Raw genomic sequence first — 17,406 nt, forward strand, 5'->3', positions numbered from 1 at the left:
CTAATCCTAAACTTCACCAGGCTAATAATTCTAAAAGCAAGAGAATTTCTCTCATTCAAAACTTCACAGCAGTTCATGCTAACTGGAATGCCTTTCCAGTTAGGTCTTGTCCCTCCCAAAGTCCCAGTGGAGATCTCTGTTTTCCAGACAATCTTGCTTCCTTGTGTAAAGATAGGGGGAAGCGGCAGGCAAAGTGATGATGTCAGATTGCCTATTTAAATTCTTCTCCTCGCTTTCAAGAATACCTCCCACGCACCCGCCATTGAAATGCAGTCAGACCTTGTCTACACTCAAAAAATATAAGTAATTACTGCGATGGCTGACGTCCACACTACCCTCCTTGGTTCGGTGGAGTGCGTCCTCACCAGGAGCACTTCCACAGACCTAAAAGGGGCAGTGTGGGAAGCTGAGAAACTGAGCTCTCAGCTCCCTGCCGGGAAACCCACAGGCTGGCTCCTGGCGGGCTGTCCCTGCTCCCCTGTTGCTTGCCAGGAGTCAACCCTGGGCTTCTCCCATCCCTGTTCCCTGCCAGGGGCTTCCCCCCTCACCATTCTCAGGGGGAAGTAGCCTGGGGCTTCTCGCCCCTGTGGAGTGGGGTCCAGCTGTCCTGGCTTCTGGCACTGCCATCTTCCCACTGGGAGCCGGAAGGGCTAAGCCGTGAAATTGACAAGGCTGCCAGGCTTCCCACCTGGAGCAGGCAGAGAAGCCGCCTGTAGGTTCTCCTGTCCCAGCTGGCAGCTGGGATCCAGCTGTCCACGACTTCTCTCTTCCTGGCTCCCAGCCGGAAGTCGAGGTCCAGCCGTCCCGGAGCTTTTCGCCCCCAGATGGTTTTCCACTGGAGCCGTGAAATGGACAAAAATGACAGCTAACTACCAATGTAAAGGGTGACGCGGTGTCAATGTAGACACGTCTACATTGACACTGCGTCACCCTACCTATGTCAACATAAACCCCAGGCCTCTCGTCGAGGTGGTTTTATTATGTCGGCATAGCGGGGGAGTTACATCGGTGGGAGGTGCTTTTCAGTGTGCACACCTCCACTATTTTGCTGCCTTTTGTTGACAAAACTCTGTAGTGTAGACTAACCGTCAGTCTACTGTGTATGTGAGAGATGTATTCTCTCTCAGGTGAGCTGCAAATTCCTCGCTCAAACCTTTTGTCTATGTGAGGCTCGATATATAAGGCTCTGTGTTTGCAGTTTCTTTGTCCCCTCTGAGGGGCTAGTCTGTGGGCGTTTCCCAGACTCACAACATGTTTCAGAAACAAACATATAGCAAAATGTCATAACTTGTCATACGTACAGTTCAACAGGATAATGAGGTTCATCAAATCAAACTTTTCAAATGATACACCACAAGGCATACTTTGTACAAAGAATATCATATACTTCATACGGTATAATTATACTACAATCATATAACGGTGGTAAATATGTGAGTACAGGGCATAAAATATGTCACAGATGTATAAAATGGAGTGTTAACTAGGTTATTGAATACCACTGCACTATCCACTTGAACAGTGGGAATTTGTACTTGCTGTAAATGACAAATCACAGCTGAGAACTATTTAAAGTGCAGAGAGTTCAGTAATAAAACAGTAGAGTGAATCAATCACAATTATGCCAAGGAATGAAATTGCTCTTGATAATAGGAAAAGCACTTTACGAAACATTAGGTCAGTTTCTAACACAGTGTCGGTCCAAAAAATATGCTTCTGAACAAGGAAAGCAGTAGAGATTCCAATTTTTACCTGGCAATGTATATTCAACAACAGAGGCTGAAATCCAGCCCTCTGTTTGAGAATTAGTAGCTTCCCCCCCACAAAAGACGTGTATATTACTTGCTTTATAAGAAATCTCAAAGGAAACAAGAATGTATCAGAAACTAAAAATATGGAACATATGGAATATTTATTGTGTGTAGAGTAAAACTGCAGTTTTGATTAAAATATATATTTCCACTGCTGTTGCCACTTTTCTTTTTTAAAGACATAAGGACCAATACATATTGTATTAGAAAGCCAAGAAGAGGGGCAGAACCAATATAAAAACAGAAAATACAAGGTAGCACATTTATTAAAAGTGCAAGACATTTACAATGTCTTCAGCATTTGACATTTTCAGTCAAAGATCTAAAAGATAAAATTAAATATTTAGCATGCAGTTTTTACTTTCAAAGAAGTCACACCGTTAGAGTGTTGAAAGAAAATAATTGTTTGCTTGACCACAGTTACTCCATTTTGTTGTTTTTAGTGTTCTGCTTTATGTTGAAATTACCCTCCCGCTCCTCTTTAATATGTTTATGGTGCTTCTCCCTGCCAAGGTCAGAGAGAAAGATTAACAGAAGAAACGAGGAGTCAGTTATAATTTAGTTTTTGTTTTTTTGCAGTCTTGAGACATAGTCTAGACAATGTTGATAGATAAGTTGAAACCTTTTGCCCTTATTTTTATGTTATGCATATGTTTATAGTTAGAAGAAGTATAAAGTGTAATGTTAACAGTAATAACAATAATAATTTGAGTGTACCAATAAGCATTAAGAATTTATGCATATATAATTTCTTTGTTTGTGTTTGTATAAATATGCAAGAGAGCATGCCTTCGGGGTCTCACACTGACCACTTGTTGGGAAGTGTCCGACCTCTGCAGAAATAAAACTTGGAGACTGCCCAACTACCTGCGTGGATCTCTTTTCCTGGTGCAGGGCAAACGAACCTCATTTGGATATTTTTCCAACAGTGTCAAGCATACCTCTCATGGTTTGCTAGTTTATTTTTTTCTCAAAAGGATACTATAACCTGTTGAATTTTGCACATAAACATTTTAAACTCAGACTTGCCTAGCTCCTCTAAACAAATAAAGACACATACCAATCAATAATTCATACTAATGATCTATTCCCATCAGTAAGGGGGGAAAAAAATCCCTTTTTGAATTAGGGAGATTTCTTTTGAACTTTTGAAGGTAAAGCCTGATAATAAACCCTCAGTTTAGGAATGTCAGATAATCAGCAACAATTTCCACAGAACAGAAACCACAGAGAATAAACACCCTTCAGTATTATATTAGTGGAGTAGGAAAGGGGAGATACGTAAAAAGAATACACAAGGAAATAAATTCTCCTCAGTGTGATCATTATGAATAGGGAGAACAGGTTGCTCCAACCTGCAGAAATCCATTGAAGGAGGAAATCTCCACAAAGCTCCACCCATGGAGATTCCCCCACATTGTTTCAGTGGGGAAGTGAGGGACAGAGTTTGTCTGTCAATGGAACAGGCCACATGATTATGCATCAAACACATTGGATCCCTGGGGTTCCTCTGTCCTTGAGATACTGCATTAATCACTTAGACATTCCTGTCAAGCTTTCCCACTTTACCCTCCATTTCATCATCTGTGATGTATAAATAATTTAGCAATAAATCTTTGCTCCACAGACTTAGACACATGTGATGCTACATTAAAGACACGCCAGAAGTGGAACCAACATTGACAAGGTCCTTATAAGAATAAATACTTCCAGTTGTGGAAGAAAATTGGAAGCTGTCATAGGAGTCCTCTAAGAACCTTTTCTCTTGTCCATGCCTAACTCTTAAGCAAACCTATGAAAAGTTCTGAGTGCATTAGACTGCTGGTGATTTTTCTCTACAATTTCCTTCTCTTCTAGGAGATAAAGCTATGGTCAAAAACTCAAACTGTATGAAAAAGCCATAGACATGCCAGCAACTATATGAAGTGGATGGATTACAAATAAATGGAATCAATAAGGCAAGCTCATCTGTGGTATGAAACTGGAGCCCAGGCCTCAATAAGATGAATAAGATCTAAAGATTATTTTTCTTTTTCTCTTCCATAGGATGTTGACCAATAATATCCTTGAAAAATATCTAAGAATTTTATTAATTACCTCTAGGCAAGCACTTTTAAAAAAACATTAAATCATCAATAGACATACCAAACTATTCTAAAACAAATAATGTATTTGTCACAGAGTTAAAGAGATTTGGTGTTGTTTGGAGACCCATGAATAGATTAAATATTGTTCTTTGGCAATCTGTCTGCGTGTGTTCAACTTTATTCTAGTTACACAGCTGGGAAGAATTAAATATATTAGGATTTTAAGGTTGCCCAAAGAAATTCCATCAATCCAATGTAAGTCAGTGAATAAGACAACCTACTAGAGTCCCAAACCCTTAGTTAATACAGCTGGACAAACAACAAATCTTGCCTTCTTCTGATGCTTTGCCAAATGCCTTTTTGTTGTAAACATCTATAATTTTTCTGATTATCCCAGTGGTAAACCTAGAGTTTTATTCCTTTAATTGCAATCAAAATTTGGTAATGGACTAGCAAAATTGTAAGATTTAAGCTGCTCAGGCAATTGACAAATAATTTTCATCTCCTTGTCTCAATGCCATCCTGGATCATTCAACTGATTGGAACTATTCCTCACTATGGTTACTTCTCTCACAGAACAGATTACAATGATAAGTGTCACAGTTCAGGGTAACTGCACGGGTATTTCCCCCCATGATCCAGCAAGGGCACCCATCCAGGCTCCCAGTTCCTCAGCCATCATCTTTCTGAGGCGGAGACGCGCCTCTTTCTCCCTTCTAAACAGAGTATTTCCAGACTGTACAGCTCCTTGCCTACACTGTAATATCCCATCAAAAGACAGACTGCCTAAACAGACCTGTTTTGCCTTCTCTTCAGAGACTGCAAGCAGTGTAATTACCCCACAGTTAAGTAACCACACAGTAACCTTTCTAAGGAAGCACATTTATTCTTAAGGTAAAGGCATTACAGAGAAAACATATTAATATAATGAAAGAACTTGCATGCTAACAAGCTTACCGAGATCACCCCAACTCCAACAAGGGCTTTGGCAAGTGAACAGTCCTTCACACTCCACCCATGGGGTTTTATGTGATCATATGTTCATAACAGCTTTCGCTCAGAATAAACTCCCAAGTCTTAAGGGGCTTCAGTGGGCCAAAGACCTTCCACAGCCCCTCCCTAAGGATTGGGGCCTCCTGTGGACCAGATGTTCCATCCATTTGCTGGATCAGAAACAAGGCATCAAGTCAGTTTAAACTCAGCCTATTTAACCAAAAGTCCTTTCTTTGTCTGCTGGTCCCTAGAGAATACAGTATGAACCAGTATATGCGAGGTGGTGATACTTTTCTGGAGGTGTTACAACCTGAGTAAATTTGCCTGAACAATGCCCACTGCTCTCAGTTCCTATAGGAACTGTAGCTAGCTCTCCTCATGAAAATACACACAGTCCCTGGCCCGGAAGGATATGTAAACCAGTCATTTAGTGCAATGAACTCTAATGATATTAAACTTAATTCAATAAAGTTTGTCCAGGATATTGCAGGAAACTGCCATACCCGTCACAGTAACAAAGAGGACGTATACTGTGCTACACTCTCAAGGCTTGAAAAATTTACCAGTCACCTATAGGTGATACGAAAGGGTGGGAATGGGGTAAAGGGAATTGGATTCTTAGGTAATACCCTGATGAGAATCCCAATAGGCTCCTCTCTTCCCCAGCTGCACTGAAGCAGGGGAGAAGCTGAGGATGCAGGTGAAGATTTCCATCAGATTTGCTTCTCCTAGAGTCTGCTTAGGAGACTCTCAGTGTTGTTCTCAACAATGCCAACCCCCTGGGTTTGAAAGGCACAAGTCAGACCCTGAAAATCATGAGGTTAACTTAAAATCAAAGTATGAAGTTTTTTTTAATTTGTCTTCTGATTTCTGAATTTTAGGGTGCACTCTCCATGTTTTCTATTTTCCCCACAAGCATAAGGCCTAGAAGCTTTTTTGTGTTTGTACGTAATGAAAACTAAGCAGTGAGATTGTCAAGTAATCACTTGACTCCAGCAGCTGGAACATCAAGGAAAATACTAAATATGGCTAGACTCACAATAAAATCAGTTGGCATCACTATATCTTTTACTTTATTTGTGTCATAACAGCAGCAGCTAAAGCAAAAAAGAGTTCAGAATTTTATCTGATCAAATACATTTTGAGAAAATCTAGGTAAATTTACTTATGATATAAGTAACTAAAGGAGCTGTAACAAATTGAACTGAGACAATTCAAAAACTTTGTTTATAAATAGACTATTTTCATAACCAGAGAATTTCAGATTGGCAAGGACGGCTAATGACAGAAATTCAGCACATTGTGGATATGTGTCTGTGGATAATAATTTCAATAATTTTTTAATGGTGCACCCAGTAGCAACAAGTTAGTCTCCCTTAATGGAAAAGGGCACATAATGGAAATAAACATTAAAGCCCCAATCATGCAACTGAATCTAAATGGGCAGCCCCTTGCACCCATGTGCAGTCATACTAAACTCAAAAGAGGCTTCTCGTGTCTATCCAATTACAGTTCCGGGGCTTACTGTTTCCACTACCAGTTAAGGGAGGTGGTTGTGATATCTTCAGAAAACTTAATAGGTAATAGTCAAAAACCTCATGATTTTGTTAGCAATATTTAGATCTGAGGTGCTCTTTCTACAATTGATTCATTGTCTACTTGCCCTTTTTGTTGTCAGATAACATAAGTTACAAGAACCAAGGAAAGAGAAATAAAAGGATTTCTACCTTTCAAGAAGTTACATTTCAAACCTAATGTATTTCTAGAGGAAATTGCCTCCATAGTACGCCCCCGGCAATATCCTGAAGCAGGACTGAAAAATGTAATCTTTGCAATTCTATATCCATAGTGGGGGAAAATATGTTCTGATTAAAATTAATGGCTCAGAATGTTATAGTGAATTCAATTTTTCAATTTAAAAAAAATTGATAACATTTTAACAGATCCAGCATAGGCACCATGTAGCGTAAGAATCTGACAAGTTCGCTTCATGACAGAAAGACCACAACACATATTGTGTAGAATGGACTAGATAGTGTGAACCAATATTGACATAACTTATCATCCCCTTTACATAACTTGGGTCAATATTCTATTCTCTGATTCATGTGGTGGACCTCATTGTGAAATGCTGTACACCATGTACACCCTTATAGTGTGATTTGTGTATCAATCATGTTCACCCTTATAGTCGAACTATACTATAGTATAACTGTGTATTGTCTAATGCAAAGTATGTTATGTAACGTGTTTTTGGAATGCCCATGGTATACTGAACATTATTGTTATGGTAGCATGTTTTCTGCAATGTCACATATGTACAGATATGAAACACTGCTATGTAATATACCCAAAGTGTGTCTCACATCGTTTGAATAGATCCAGACAAACACCAAGCAAAGCCATGCATACAGGCACAATGAACTGGCCTGAGCACCTGATAAGACGACGCTCATTTGGCTCAAGTGGAGGAAATCATGCCCATTGCTGGACATGGCTGATCACCTGACTCGGGCGGGGGGGGGGGAGGGGGGGCATATTAAAGGCAGAGGCTTTTGTCTCTGGAGCTCTCTGTTGGAATTCATCTACAAAGCAACATCAAGGACACTGACAGACTGTCCATGGGAGGGTGCCAGGGGTGGGGAGGGGGGGCGGTGTCTGGCTGCAGGAGTGTTGAATTTAGTTTAGAATGCGATTTATTTTTTAGTTAATTGTGATCTAGCCTTGATTCATATTTTTCTGGGTTATAATCACTTAAAATCTTGCTGTAATCAATACACATATTTGTTTGTTTTATTTAAAGCAGTACACATGGATTGTGTGTGTGTGTGTGTGTGTGTGTGTGTGTGTGTGTGTGTGTGTGTGGAGACTTCACTTAGAGTGACAGAGCTGGTGCATATTAATTTCTTTGATAAACTGATGGACTAATGTAATGAGCTTGCAAGGTGCAGTGTACAGCACTGAACTCTGTAAGATGGCAGTTCCTGGGGTTGCACTTGGGACTGGGGGTATTTGCTGGGGGTCAATCCCATTAGCAGCTGGCCAGAAGTGCTCCTTCACTAGGTAAGGGACCCATTACTCACAGAAAGTTGGGAGTGGCTGACCCAGTAGTGGATGGTTTATTCAGTATAGCAGAGTAAATCAGGGCCCAGGAGTGAGGGACTGGGGTGACACAGCTACAAACCAGTCCAGATTGCAGGGGGGAACGTCACACTCATCTCTGATATTCTGCTCTCCCTTTACAACCAGGCCTTTCACTGACTTAAGTGGGAATTTGGTAGAAAGGGAATATCAGAGATGTGATTTACCATGCAAAAGAGAACTTTGTATTTAGTATTAGAGTTATTTTTCTCATCTAATTTTATAAAGAATATCAACCTCATTTTTTATTTAACATTTAATTACATTTCACAACAGATGCTGTGGAAAAGAGAGTAGGAAATGGTGGCTATTGGGACTTTGACGATGAGAATTCCAACAATTCCAATTTTACACTGTAGGAATGACTAATTTTCAAATAGAGAGACAAGGTGGACGAGGTAATTTATTTTACTGGACCAACTTCTGTTGGTGGAAAACACATATTTTCGAGCTTCACAGAACTCTGCTTCTGGACCAGAAAAGGTAACCAGAAAGTCACAACTTTTAAAACAGATTTCAACAAACTGGATTTTCATACATTTACCCACTTCCTCCCTAAGAGCAATTGGATAAAGAGACTAGATGAGTAGGTGACAGACACCAACATCACAGATGATCAAAAACAGGTTATGCAGAACACAGTGTCAGGACTAGGATGTCGTGATCTGACCTAGTGGTGAGAGCTAGAAGACAGAAGACAGGCAAGGGAGCAGGACTGGAACAGGGCAGGAGCAGACTGGAGGAGGACAGGAGCAAGGCTGGGAACAAGGCAGTCACACGAGCAATCACAGCTGCAAGTATAAGCATTGAACAGCCAGAAATCTGCTGCTGCTGTGATTAAATGCAAATGTGTTGGCTCCTTTCAATCAATCAGGTGGACTGGCCAATCAGGGCTGCCTGAAGGGTGTACTGGCTAGCCCGAGGCTCAGCTGAAGGAACCCGATCCCAAGGTTCGTGACAGTGGGAATGATGGATTTTCAGAAAAAACACAAAGAGGTGGAGGGAGGCATCAGACTGCATCAAATGATGTTTTCTGGCCCTAATATTATACATTTATATGACAACTTTTATCATTTAACTTTCGTAGGCCAAAAACAGCATCATAAATATAAAAGTTCTAGTATATCTTGATAATACAATATAAAAACAAGGTATACTCAATATAACATATAATATACATATCTGTGTGCGCGCACACATCTATTAAATATTTTATATATTTCCAACTCTATGTGCTGGAACAAATATCTATCCACCCCCAGTCTAAATAAATTAGATTCTGACTAAGAATTTTTCACCATTATTTTCTATGTACACCTAGGAATATATAGTGTATAATGTAATAGCCACAATAATATTTATAACACAGGACAGCTAGAGTTTGTTCACCTATATTAGTCTACGTTACTGTCAAAAAGCATCATTTTCAGAAAACATAATCAGTGTTGTTTGACTTTCTCTCATAGAATTCTCTACCAGCAAGTATTTACTTCTTGAAACACAAAATAACCAATAGAAGACTGTCATCTTAAATAAAGACCCCCAAAAGTTATAGTTTAGACACACTGCTCTACAGATACACTAAAATTGTATTATGAGTGTGTATCAAGGAATATGCTGACATGAAAGTAATGACATTCATTTTAATTTAGTTTCAAGAGAAAAAATAGTAAAACATATGCTATGATCGCCGTAACAGCAGATGGACCACTTTTAGCTCTTGATTCAGTTTCTAATGACTGCATCTATTTTTAAAGATCTGACATCTAAATTACAGTGTCTCATGATTTTTACTTTTTTGTTATACATCGTGTTTCATAATTGTAAAGATGAAATACTATTGCACTTCCTGATAAAATAATAGAACTCTTGTGTGCTATTGAGTTAACTACATGCATAGAGTTAAAACAGTACAACCCCTTAGTATGGACACAATTATAACATATAGATGCTTTATACCAGCATAGCTATTCCCATATGAGAAGAAAAATAATTTAGACTGGCATAAGACACCTTGATATTGACATAACTGTATACACTAAGGATTGGATAGGTATAAATATTTCAGTTTAAAAAAAAAATCACACCCCAACTGACATAATACGGATACTAAAATTGTGTGTACATCAAGCTTCTAACTTTAAAAGCAGTTACAACAGACCATTTACCTTCACTTTTACCAATGACATTGTTCAAAATAAATCCTTAAAACATACTGAAGCCTTTGAATAACCAGCACAGAATTTTGATTCACTCTGAATAAATGGAGCAGACACTTTGTCTATCTCTGTGTTTATGGAGAACTTACCACAGTGGGGCCCCGAACTTGAGCACAGCCTCTGGGCACAACATCACAAACAACAAGTGTTCCCATAATGAGAAATATGGATAATTTATGCTTTGAATTGCTGCTTTATGTGAGAGACAAAATAGTGTCACATATATAGTACAGCATAACTGCATTCATTGTTAAAATCTCAAAAAAGAATTATACACAACAGCAGAACAATCTATTCCCCCAAGGATAAGTGCTGGGTTTCTGTGCTTCAAATCTTCTTCCTTAATTTGTATAGATGATTACTACAAGAGATCCATTTTCTACTTGCTTCCTCCATCACTCTGTCTAAACTGAACCACATGAACTGTGCAAGAAGGAAAGTTTAAGAGCTCTATTTTGGGGAATAAAGCTCAGATGTCCTTCTGTTATTCTCCTTAGTTTTACCCTCTGTGGAATATCAGTAAACTGAAAATTGCTTTTGTGCTGTAAATGAGAAAGGCTTCAGAAAAACCTACTTGTTTTATTGTGATGGTGGTAGACCAGGTGCCAGCTCTTGCCAAGGCTTTAGGCCTCAGTCAAGGACTGACTAATTCATCACATGAAACCAGTCTGTTTCACCTGTGTGTTAGTATGGTTAAGATGGGTACTGAACTTATAACAATGTGTTTAGACTTTAGGAAATGCTTGTAAATTGCTACATGCATTAATCTCACTTATTATACCTTTATCACATGCTATAAGGTAATAGTTAAGTTTTTGCTTTATAAGTGCTTTTGCTTTGTTAATAGCCCCTTCACACCCATGAGGAGACTACAGGAAGAAGGGATTGTCCCATCAGCTTGAATTTTGGAAGGAGGAAATAAAGATAGTGAACAAAAAAAAAATTAATCTCTTTTGCTGTTTGATTCTCACAGGGTTGGAGGCTGTCTTTGGTGTGAAATCTTAAGTACAAATTGACCTAGAGTAAGTGACTGGTGTCTTGGGCCTGGAAGCAACCTGAATATTTTGTGATCTTTGGTGTATGGCAACTGACTACCACTAAGTCCAGCTTGCCTCAGTGGCAAGATCAGACTGGAATGCCAAAAGGGCACAGTCTGTGACTCCATGGAAAGACTGTAATACTACTTCAGGAATTCACATGTTACTGAATGGGTGAAATCTAATTGGGGTGTCCGCCCTGCTTTTTGATAGTCTGCCCTGAGGTAGATTCAAGGTCATGAACCAATCCAGGCAGTCTGAAATATATTAAGAAATTTAAAATTTTCTGTTTGATACAGTACATACCTGTTCCTTTGCTTATATATGGGGGCTTGAAGAATTTCACAGCACCATATAAATTGACAATTGTTCCACCTTTAAGATGATTCAGAGGAGTATATGTGTATTTTGGAGCAACAGGCTGGAAAGAGACCATAAAAAATGAGTACATAGGAAAACATTTTCCTAAAAATATCAATTCAAAATTTCTTTTAACCCTCCCATCCCAAATACAAAACAGTTACTAACCTTTCATAACTGTTCTTCAAGATGTGTTGCTCATGTCCATTTCATGTTAGATGTGCACACACCACGTGCACAGTTGCCGGAGATTTTTCCCCTAGTGGTATCTGTAGCACCGGCTTTAGTGCCCTCTGGAGCTGTGCGTGTATGTGCCAGTATAAGGGGCACTGCCGGCCCCATGCCCTCTCAGTTCCTTCTTGCCAGTGACTGACAGAGGGGTAGGAGGACGGGTCATGAAATTGACATGAGCAACACATCTCGAAGAACAACTATTAGGAAAGCTTAGTAACCATTTTTCTTCTTTGAGTGCTTGTGCATGTCCATTCCATGTTAGGTGACTCTCAAGCAGTATCCCTGGAGGTGGGCTCAGAGTTCAAGAACGTGCTGATTGCAACACTGGTTTCCTAAAACTGGCATTGTCATGGTCTTGTTGTGTGATAGCATAGTGGGATGAGAAGGTATGCATCAATGACCATGTCATGGTCCTGTGGATGTCCTGGATTGGTACCTGAGCAAGGAAAGCTGCTAAGAATACTTGGGCACTGGTGGAATGGGCTGTCAGAATGGATGGAGGCATGACAATCACCTGCTTTTAGCAAGCGTTGATACAGGCAGTTATCCAGGATGATATTTCTCTGGGATGACACCAGTAGCCTTTTCATCCTTTCTGCTATTGCTACAAAGAGCTGCGTGGACTTGCGGAAAGGCTTACTTCTCTCAATGTAAAAGGCAAGGGCTCTCTTAATGGCTAATGTATGGAGCCTCCGCTCTTCAGTGGACTTGTGAAGTTTTGGGGAAAAAACAGGCAGGAAGATGTCCTGACTGATATGAAACTGTGACACCATTTTTGGCAGGAAGGTTGGATGGGGATGCAATGGGACGGGGATGCAATTGGACCTTGTCCTTGAGGAAAACCATATAGATGGCTCTGATGTGAGGGCCCTAATCTCAAAGACTATTCTGGTTGATGTAATCAAGACCAGAAAGGTGATCTTCCAAGAGAGAAGAAGCAGGGAGCAAGGCTCATGGGTCAAAGGAAGGGCTCTGTAAGCCTAGACAGAACCAGATTCAAGTCCCATGGTGGAGTAGGCTCTCAAACTTGAGGGTAGAGCCTTTCCAGCCCTTTGAGGAACCTGACCGTCATCTCGTGAGAAAACACTGACCTGCCATTCACCGGAGGGTGAAAGGCTGAGATGGCTGCCAAGTGGACCTTTATAGATGAAAGAGCCAGGCCCTGCTCCCTTAGATGGAGCAGATAGTCCAAAATGATCTGCAGTGAAGAACGAGATGGAGAGAGATTCTTTTCAGAGGTCCAGCAAGTGAAATGTTTCCATTTTGCCAGGTAAGTTGCTCTGGTAGAAGGTTTTCTACTACCTAACAAGACCCGTCTAACTTGTTACAAACAGGCCTGCTCTTCAAGGTTCAGCCATGTTGTAACTGTATCATCAGGTGCATAGAGGTGAGGTTCGGGTGCAGTAACTTGCCGTGTCCCAATGCAGCTGGGGGAACCAGCAGGATAGCAGGCTTCTGGTGTTGACGGGACTGATAGGCTGTTGGTCATGCCTGGGGTTGGGAAGAGGTACTGCACCGGACTCAATGTTCCTGGTGGAGTCAATGGTGCTGATATAGGTCCCGGGATAGCAGAGTGGCCTGGCTCGATTCACACTCTGTCTGCTTGTTCTTCCTCTGTACCGGCAAGCACCCTGTCAGGGAGCTGCTTTTTCCTCAGCATCGGAGATGGTGAATGGTGCAGAGAAGAGGGTGATGCCGGTGCACACTTTGTATCGAGGCTGATGTGCTTGGTGCGTAATCAGAGTGGTTGGGCTCTGAGGCAGGTCAAAAGGTGGCTCCCATAAGGATAGCCTTGAGTCTTTTATCCTGCTCCTTCCTAGTGCCGGGTTTGAAGTCCCCACAAATCTGGCACTTATATCTCGCAGGTGACTCCCCAAGGCACTTCACGCAGTTGGCATGCAGGTCACTGACAGGCACGAGCTTCCCATAGGAAGCAAAGGGTTGAAACGCAGGAACTGGAGCATACCCAGACGCAGGAACAATAAGTCCCCCGACAACGGGGTCTTATGCTCTACCACTAAACTAACTATTTATACTATTATTAAGGTTAAGATTTTGTCAAGGTTATTTTTAGTAAAGGTCATGGACAGGTCACTGGCAATACACAAAAATTCACAAAAAGCCTCTGACCTGCCTGTGACTTCTACTAAAAATAATGGGGGGTGGGAGTGGGGCTGACCAAATGCCCGAAGGGGGAGGGAGACAGCCCTCGCCCCACTGTGCGAGACGGAGAGTCCAGCAATTGCAACAAGTGGCTCTGGACCCCCTGCTAAGTGCTGCAGCTCCCAGCTTCGGGTCACCTGTGGCGGCTTGGAGCTCCAGGGTCCATCCCTGCCTGCATCTGAAGGTCTGCGTGCTGAGGCTGGAAGGTGCAGGGTTCCACGTGGGGGCTGATGACTGTGGGATCTCCCTGCCACCCAAAAGCGGGTCAGGGCTCTTACGTCCCTGGTGGCATCTAGTAGCTGTGGGGGCCGATGGGACTTCAGGGGTTCCTCCCGCTGGACAATTGCAGGATGCCTGACACCAGCGGCAGCAGCTCGGAGCCAGGGATTCTGCTGCAGCTGACTGCAGCAGGGCCCTCACTGGCAGTGGCTCAGAACTGCAGGTCCCCCACAGCTGCTGAGAGCTGCCCCCTCCCTGAAGCCCTAGAAGCTGAAGAGGATAATTTCATGGAGGTCTCTAGAAGTCACGGAATCCATGACTTCCGTGAAAAAATCTAATCCTTAACTATTATATACAACAAATATAAAAACTGTATACACTAATGCTATCAAGCAAAATCGAATAATGACTGGATGACAGCCTTGCTGACGCAAGAGAGAAAGCGTTGCAGCAACAGGCATGGGCGATAAGAAGCAACTGAGAGGGCGTGGGGCTCCTTATTCCGGCACATATGTGAGTGGCTCCAGAAGGCACTAGAGCCGACACTACGGATACCACTGGGGAAAAATCTCCAGCAACCATGCATGTGGCACGCACATACCTAACATGGAATAGGCAGAACAAGCATACAAAGAAGAACATCCTTTTTTTTTTTTTTTAATGGCAAGAAAAGTGCTATCTAGTTTAGTCCCCCCCGGTGTTAGAGAAGGAGTCTACCTTATGCATTTTAAAAGCTCAAAATAAATACATCTGTTACCCACGGGCAGCAAGCAAGCATGAGTAGATATTTGATTTTCACTCTCCCTTTCTTTCTGTGATTGTGTTTCCCTTATTTTGAATTAACTAGTTTGTATTTATATTATTTGAACATAACTGTCTCTAAGCAAATGCAAACAGTATAAGCATGACAGAGCACACCTGAAAATATCTTTTTAATCAATTGATTTTAACTTTGTCCATCGTCCTGGCATTGGAGGACATTTTATGGATGCAGTAGTATCTTGATAAAACACTTTCATAATTCTTCTCTGTAGAGATATCATGCAGTATTACTGCTCTTTAGTCTCATACCTTCTCTAACAGTCATACAAAGACATTTCTCTAGCTCTTAAAATTTTTTTAACCTCTGGGGCACTGGAAGGCTAACTCAAGGGTTCTGTCTTACTGAACATCCCCCAGCATGAAGTCCCACCAATGTGCACACTAGTTCCTTTCAAAAACGAAAAAACAACAGTTCTCCCAAATTAATTGAAGATTATGGATACAGAGATTCTACAATTTAAAAAAAAATAAACAGCATGAGCGGGACACATAGATGCAAGACCCAAGTCACACGTCCTCAAAAAGTTGAACGTTGGGAGGAAAAGAGTGGGCGAATGAGAATCCTGTGGGATATTTTCAATGAATTACATAATTATCCCTTCTTTAAAAATATCTCATCCACAACATTTCTACTTTGTAGGTGTGGAGATGTTGCAAACAAAAATCAATCACTGCAACATGCAGTATTAGATGGACACCAGTGCTCAGCAAGCATCAAGTTTTGTTTGTTTTTAAATCAAAGGAAGGTAGAGATAACTTCAACTTGTGAAAAACATAAATATAGGCTCAACATTCCTTCAGAGAAATAAAAGCTTCCATTATGAAACTAAATCAAATAAGTGCTAACCCAAAAGAAACAAAAGTTCTAGGAGTTGGAAGAGCTTCAGTTCCCCTACTTCAGTTTCTGCCTTTCATTTCCTGCCCTAAACAGTTATAAAGCTGTGTCCCACCCCGGAAGTCATTTTGTGTTTCAGAGGTGAGCAAAATGATCCATATTCCTACTTCACAAGGGTGCTGATATACCTATATTTGGGCCCATTCCTGCAATGTTTGGTGCATGGGTGAACTCCTGAATCTGTCTGAAGCCCCACTAAAATAAGTCAACCTTTTCTTAAATGCAGGAGTTAGTCCTAGTGTAACACATTGCAAGATCAGGGTGTTAGTAAAACTTTTTGAGACCTTGGCAGGAAACACACTGGAAAAGTGTGAGCACTATTTACAAACTTTTAGAGTATTTAAGTGGCAAAATAGCCACTTAAAAATTATGTTCTAGTAAAGGAGACAAAACATTTCTACTCATACACATTCAGTGAACCTTTTAAATGTCATATGCAATTTAAAAAATGACTACTATATAAACTTACCATGGATGCTGTTTCTGAAGCAGTGACTGTACTTGTACTTGGTTTAGTATAAATCTGAGAAGAAACAACAGATTCATGGATTACAAATCTGAAACAGTACAGTACAATGGTAATAACAAATACAATTTCAAACTGCTTAAGCAAGTATTTTAAAAATTATTTATTCTCCAACAAAAAACAAGTCTGACTTCAGGTGATAAAAGATAAGCCAACACAATGTCATAGATTCATAGAGTTGGAAGGGACCTCAGGAGGTCATCTAGTCCATCCCCCTGCTCAAAGCAGGATTAACCTCAGATAAATAATCCCAGCAAGGGTTTTGTCAAGCCACATCTTAAAAACCTCTAAAGATGGAGATTCCACCACTTCTCTAGGTAACCCATTCCAGTGCTTCACCACCCTCCTAGTGAAAAACTTTTTCCTAATGTCCAACCTAGATCTCCCCCACTGCAATTTGAGACCATTGCTCCTTGTTCTGTCATCTGCCACCACTGAGAACAGCCTAGCTCCATCCTCCCTGGAACCCCCTTTCAGGTAGTTAAAGGCTGCTATCAAATCCCCTCTCTTTCTTCTCTTCTGCAGACTAACCAAGCCTATTTCCCTCAGCCTCTCCTCATAAGTCTTGTGCTCCAGCCCCTAATCATTTTTGTTGCCCTCCGCTGCGCTCTCTCCAACTTGTCCACATCCTTTTTGTAGTGGGGGGCCCAAAACTGGACACAGTACTCCAAATGCGGCTTCACCAATGCCGAATAGAGGGGAATAATCACTTTCCTTGAGCTGCTGGCAATGCTCCTCCTAATGCAGCCCAATATGCTATTAGCCTTCTTGGCAACCAGGGCACACTGCTGACTCATATCCAGCTTATTATCCACTGTAACCCCCAGGTCCCTTTCTGCAGAACTGCTGCCTAGCTCATCGGTTCCCAGTCTGTAGCTGCGTATGGGATTCTTCCATCC

At 41.2% G+C, this 17,406-nt stretch overlaps 1 protein-coding gene across 1 annotated transcript in view; it reads right to left on the minus strand.

The window, feature by feature from the left end:
- The window catches only part of POT1 (protection of telomeres 1), a 160,012-nt gene that overhangs the window by 91,949 nt on the left and 50,657 nt on the right, over nt 1-17,406 (minus strand). Inside the window, exons 6-7 of the mRNA XM_067564316.1 lie at nt 16,451-16,504; nt 11,595-11,709 (exon numbers count right to left, since the gene is read on the minus strand). Coding sequence (XP_067420417.1) covers nt 11,595-11,709; nt 16,451-16,504 — 169 coding nt within the window. The remainder of the gene's footprint in view (nt 1-11,594; nt 11,710-16,450; nt 16,505-17,406) is intronic.

Source organism: Emydura macquarii, unplaced genomic scaffold (assembly GCF_026122565.2).
Source record: "Emydura macquarii macquarii isolate MOO-44397 ecotype Brisbane River unplaced genomic scaffold, CSIRO-AGI_Emac_v2 contig_2636, whole genome shotgun sequence".
NCBI lineage: Eukaryota > Metazoa > Chordata > Testudines > Chelidae > Emydura > Emydura macquarii.